Source organism: Opisthorchis viverrini (assembly GCF_000715545.1).
Source record: "Opisthorchis viverrini unplaced genomic scaffold opera_v5_68, whole genome shotgun sequence".
Classification (NCBI taxonomy): domain Eukaryota; kingdom Metazoa; phylum Platyhelminthes; class Trematoda; order Opisthorchiida; family Opisthorchiidae; genus Opisthorchis; species Opisthorchis viverrini.
In genome coordinates, this window is record NW_008751724.1 from 35,308 (window position 1) to 41,686 (window position 6,379).

The 6,379-nt window shown below is 46.0% G+C and overlaps 1 protein-coding gene across 1 annotated transcript; it reads right to left on the bottom strand.

The window, feature by feature from the left end:
- Positions 1 to 4,649: 4,649 nt before the first annotated feature.
- T265_13453 (hypothetical protein) lies at positions 4,650 to 5,138 on the bottom strand (the record flags this gene model as incomplete). The annotated part of the gene is made up of 1 exon (XM_009168955.1): positions 4,650 to 5,138. A coding segment is annotated over one exon (489 nt), but the record flags the coding sequence as incomplete, so codon positions are not given.
- Between the last annotated feature and the right edge of the window lie 1,241 nt (positions 5,139 to 6,379).

A 6,379-nucleotide genomic window follows, 5' to 3' on the forward strand; every position in this document is an offset into this window, starting at 1 on the left:
GAAGAATGTGTCCAGCACCAGAAGCTGCGTTCGTTGGGACATGTGTTACGTATGCCGAACCATCGTTTGCCGAAGAGAATGCTGTTTTCCATGCCCAACTCACAGTGGCGTAAACAGAGAGGTGGCCAACCCTTGACTTGGCAGAGGAGAATGAAGGAGATCACGAAACGCTTGGGTGCTGTCGGTGCTACTCGCCTTCCAGGATGGGGACCGCGTGATCCTCACTGTGCCTGGTTGGAGACACTACAAGATATGGCTGCCAACCGATGTCAGTGGCGTTCTTGTTGTCAGTTTCTGTCCAGATTGCCTGAGTGAATGTCTGGAGGTGTGGGCACCTCGGAATGATTGTGTTAAGCTAGCGCTAAGTCCCTGCCCCATCCACCTTTATTCTTTTCTATACAATAAGGCTTTCAAAGAAATCATGGTTGTACGGCAGTGAAGCATCGGTGTTGAACACTGATGTCATGTTGTTAATGATGCTGATGATGATTCCAGCTGCCCATAGAATTCAGTGTAAACAATCTCGGCCACCCTAGTCCATTAACCTTGACTCGGAGTCACTGATGCATGCTTTGGTAGCAGAGCTAGAATCTCTTATGTCAACTGCAGCAATAGATCAAAGTTTCTGGAGGCTCATTTTGGACGTATTTAGTATGGTACCAGAACGTCTACACCAATTATTCCTGTATTTGGAACGTGCCGTAAACAGGACCTCAGAAGACTGCCCGAACTCATTTAAAAACCCGTTGATTAGTTGACGTGCTACATCACCCATATTACGGGGTTCTTAACGCCACGACTGGGTACTAACAGCGATTTACTGACTGGTGCACATCAGAATTTTTCCTTTTTTTGGAATTGAACAGTATACGCGTAACACAGTGCGTCAATCTAGCCAGGATGCACGACATACAGTTGATCGCACTTCGTGCCGAAGCGACCGCCGAACCACTCGACGCGGCCTTCGCTGTGGTTGATCTTAGCAAGGCCGTTCACCCCAGCTTGGCTGATGGCAGGCTTGGTTTGTGATAACCGCTCTGCTATGGCTTGTGGGATCACCGCAGCAACTCGTGCGGCCGTCACAACATCACGCAAACATAAACGGGACGCACCCCACTGGGATGAGACCCTAAACACAGCGATTGGTTAATTGACCCCTGTGTTAGCGGCAAAGTGGGCTAGGGCAGGGGAGAGAGAAGCCTGCAGTGGATTTGGCGAGTTGATTGGCCACTATAATCCCTCCGCAGCCCACCAGTTTGGACTCTGACGGGCAGAGCACGACTCAACCCAAAGCCCGCACTGTTAACTGTCACAAACTTAATGCCTGACCCCAACTAGGCACATCCGGGTATGGTGGACAGCAGTCTCGTATCGCTACCAACTGGGACTAAAAAGGCGCGTGAGATGATACAGCACCCTACAGAGCAGATATTTAAGTCAGTGTTATTTCAACGAACGGTCGAAAGTGACGTGGGAAATACACTACAGTTAGGGGATTAGAGAGACAATGTATCTGGTCTGGTAGTGCTGTGGAATGCCCTCAGTTAGATTCCATAGGTATGGGACACAACATATACGCCGATTCACATACTGGCAGCAAACGAGGAGTGTCACAATTATGTGTTGAACACGGGATCAATTTTATGGTGTTTGATGACATCCAGGAGATCTTCACACCATCCACTGGAAAATAAAATAGTAACTGGAAAAGTGCAGCGCATTCCAGACAACAGACAGAATACCCAGTGGTCTCATCCGCAGAGTATAACCAGACAAGGCAATGTCACGTGAGGCAAACTGATGAAAGTCTTACGTTCGAACAGTTCGATAGACCGATTTAGACTACCTTTGCTAAGACACAATTTTTAAAAATAAGTTGTCGGGTACGGCTTTTGATCTATCATTAGGATCCGCTAAGAGTTAGACAAAGACGTCTGTGAGCAATCCGCCTTTTCTCCATTCGCTCAAGTATGGTAGATTCTAAACCTTAGCAAAGTTGGTGCGCATAGTGCCTTGAAAGGCAGGATTATCACTTAGATAAGTCTTTCGATGAAAACAACAAACAATACGTTTTGGGGTTACACGGCAGAAGCCTATCTGTGGATTTTTCCGCTGACTTTGGTGGCCCCCTCCAATACTCATGATTCTGCTCTCAACTCTGCACCCGAAGACGTTCACCTATTTCGGGAAGTAGTAGGCTTTGAAAAATGGAGTTGTTTAAAGTGTGATTGATTAGCGCCCAGTATACTTGGACTCATGTTTTGACTTTCTATTGCTTGATTTTACAATGGTGTTATATTTAGCTGTTTTTTTACTACTCTTGGAATTGAAGCCTGATGTCATGTGATACATTACAGTTCAGATTATGAGTGCAGTCAATCGTGAGATGGTGACCTGCTAAATCAGCAGAAGATGAAAGTGATCTTGCGATAAACTGACTCGCGAAGAAACGAGCGCAATGAGTTTGTAAATAGTTGGAAACCTAAGCAGGCGGAACGAACAAGATCTGATGCTTTGGTTTTTTAAACTTACAGCCCATCAGCATATAAACTGGGTGTGTTCTACGACTGGTACACCCATCCGAATACCAAGTTGCATTGGGGCGAGACTCACTTCATAACCTCGGTTATGATGCTTTTCTTCAGCAGAACGTGCTGTAGCAGGCAACCTTATGTTTCACTTGACACGATATTCGTACTATATGAGTTCAAGTGAAGAAGAACATAAACGAGAGATTCAGCTGGGTTCCAGGTGAATATCCCGCGAAAACCGAATCCGCATGCAGATGAGTATATTAGTAAAATTTCATGCATTCTGTGTTCAATTAGAGCACACGGTTGGCGAAATCTCTGAAACTGTGTCCACCTGATGAGCCCCAACAAGGGCGAAACCGATTGTGAGCTGTTTCAGCAATTCTGAGCAGTTTTCAGCAATCTTATGAGTAGTGCATTACATCCATTAGTGCGTTCTTGTTCCGTCAAAAGCTCAAACGAATGCCAGTGCCGATGAAACGAAAAAAATCACTGGGGGAACTATCCCATTTTCTGTGCAAGGACGTGGTACGAGTAACTTAGACGGTTGTATCTTCTACGTGCCTAAAGAAGTGGAGACCACACTAAAGGGTTACCTAATGGGGGCTACTGGTTGTTGCCTGAAGATTTAGCCTGAATGAGAGGCGGATACACAACAGTGTAACCGGTTTAGTAGGCTTACTCAAGGAGGGGATTAATAAAGAGAGCCCTAAGGGGATCTTTTCCAGATAAGCCCACCACTTTTTGCAAGCTCCAGTTTGATGTACCCACACGACATTGACCTATTTTTGGTGAAAACAATTCCTTATCCGCATCTAGGCTCATTTTGTGCAAAAATTTTCTCCGTTTGGACGTGAAACCTTGAATGAACTTTCTGACGCTTTCAACTATCGTTCATGACAAGGAGACGGCAATAGGCCTTTTGCAAGAATGGTTACCAAATGACAGGTGGAGGTGTAATGCCCGCCAGTGTCGGCAAGAAATCGGTCTTCGAAAGAGAACTTGACTGGAGCGGCCTAGGATGGAGTTTAGGGCAGTAATTCCATTCATTCATTGCTGGCAAAAATCAAATTATGCTCAGAGGAATTATCTGTCAGCCACACCACCACTGTCGACTGGAAGAACTTCCTTCGCGATGTTTGCGCCTGTCGGCTTTTGCAGACTCAACAGTTATCGGCGGCCCAGGTCTACACGTCGAGATCGATGAAACACTAATATCTCGCCGTAAAACCCACACAGGGTGAGTCCTCTCCTAGCAATGGATTTTCGGAGGGATCTGCCGGGAAACTAAAGAGGTGTTCATGTATGCAATGCCAGATCGAACTGCGGCCACTTTGATGGACACAATCCAGACCTGCATCGCTCCCGGCTCAGTAATCATCTCCGATAAGTGGGCACCATACAAAGGAATTGAAACGACGATTGACATGAATTATACTCATGAAACGGTTAATCATACCGAAAACTTTGTGGATCCTACGATGTCTCCCATTTTCACCCCCTTCGATAAAAACTAAAAGTACAATTTCATATCCTCTTTTTCTCATCTTTTTTGGGTGACAGGGGTTAATTTTTTGGTGGGGATTAGCTGGAAAAAATCCCACTGTTGGTGAAAAAATGAGAACCGAGGATATTGAGTCGTCCCCGTACCAACGATCCGTGGGTTCTTACTCAAGATGTCCACATTCTTCTACACCAAAGATCAGTGCGCAGCGATATGGTGCCCTGAATTTAACAGTTGCTAACTCTAATCGCTGAGTCGACTTGGTCAAGTCGAACAGCTTGGTGCACTTTCAAGGTCAGCAGGGCAAACCGAAAGGGTGGTGGCGACGGCGGTTCAGTACAGTCAAATGAAAAAGTTCCCCTTTAGTTCCCAATAATAATGCTAGTGAGCTGACTCATCCTTTTCTGAGAACAATTCGGCGCTAATTGGGATCAGCAGAGCAGGCGTCAAACCAAGTGAGTTTTAGGTGAGGACAAAACACCGTCTTGGAGGAAGCTTCGCATCACGTGAAAGAAAGAGAGACGCACATTGCAAAGTAATTACGTTTATATGATAGTGATAAGATAAGACAAGACTCACAGTAACACTGGGCCACAAAACGGGGTCAGATATCATTTGGTCGCTTCCCCATGTGGTGGAACAATCACAACTGGTACACGAGCGTGATGTAGTACGTAGTCACTGACACTGCCTAGAAAGGTACGACGGACAACACCGATACCTCGATTCCCCATAACCACTAAATTCCCTCCGTGTTCTTGCACTGCCTTTACGATTGCAGGACCAGGACGACTGTCAACGTGTAAAAATGCCTGAGATTCGAGGTTAAGCGATTTCGCTTTCTTCATCTTGTCTTGGCATATTTTCTTTCCTTCTTGAATAGTTTCCTCCATAACGCGATGGACATCCGGTAAGGGTGGTGTTTCCATTGCCATTCCGAATGCTGGGCTTGTGTAAACCGGTTCAATAACGCTGATAAATTTCACATTGTCGTTTGGACGCTTCGCATTATCCACATACCACTGAAAAGCCCGTTCGCAGTGTTCGCTCCCATCGATGGGGAAAATCACCGTGCGTGGCTTGTCCTCCCCTGCAGATGCCATGGCGTGGTCGACGGTCGTTCGCTTTTCGTTTACAGTGGTTAATATTTTTTTTTTTCGACATAGTCTTTTCGTTCTTAGTGGCTTTGTCCCGATTCGTCAGACGGCGAGGTCTACGTCCCGCTGAGCCAATCAGCTTTATGCTGCGCCTTACATACACACCTCATTTGTGTGTATGCTTTCACGTCACGTGCCGTGATGATTATGGTCGATTTGGTCACGTCCTCCGGCTAGCCCGAACAAACATCGATATTTCTGTCATTTAAACATGTACAATGACTGTCAGCTACCATATCTGCTTCACCTTACAAATCGTCTTCAATCAGTCAAGAGAAGGACTGACAAGTACTGACCAGGGTGATCAGACACAGGATAGTGCATAAGTCAAGTGAAGAGTAGCGACATGAGAGATGGGGTTTCGGCATAAAACCAGTGGACATCAAAATCGTGGGAGTTGGTCCAAAGGGGCTAGATAAAGGTCCATTCGCGCTAGGAACGCATCGGTTGACAAATCGAACTCCCGGGTCATGTACGAAATACACACTTTCCGTAAGTGGTGAGCAGAAGTAATTAAAAGTTTCTACCACACAGTATTTCGAAATAACCCCAGGTAAACCAGAGTAAAGACGATAAAATTCAGTAAAGCAGGCGTTGACTATTCGATAAAACTCCTATGATTAGGATTGATATAAATCTCATTGATCCCTGACTAAAACGCTCTTTTATATTACGTCGCACTTAGATATGTTTTGAAATCACAAACCCTGGCGGAAATATCTCTGTCAAAAAGTCCAGGGGATGTGGTGAGGGGGTAAGAAGTTTAGTGGGGGAGGGCACACGAGTGAGAATTGGGGTAGAAGTTTGAGACCATAGTAGGAAAGTTGTGATACTCTTTAAAAATAGTTTGAATGCGAGTTTACAATGCTGCGGTGCGCTCCATAGTACTATATGGATCAGAACCTGGCCGCTTGCGCGCCGAGGACGTCAAAAGACTTTCAGTGTTTTACCATCGATGAATTCGGAGCATTGCACGAGTCTGGTGAGAACACCGGATCAGTAATCCTGAAGTACGTCGAATGGTATTCGGGAGAAATAACTCACCCTCGATAGATGAACTGATCACACTGCATAGGTTGTGTTGGCTTGGCCACGTGCTGCGTATGCCAGTCGACCGACTTCCTCGAAGGGCTCTGTTCGCCCAACCACGTGAAGGGTGAAAGAGAGCCAGAGGCGGCCAAACNTGA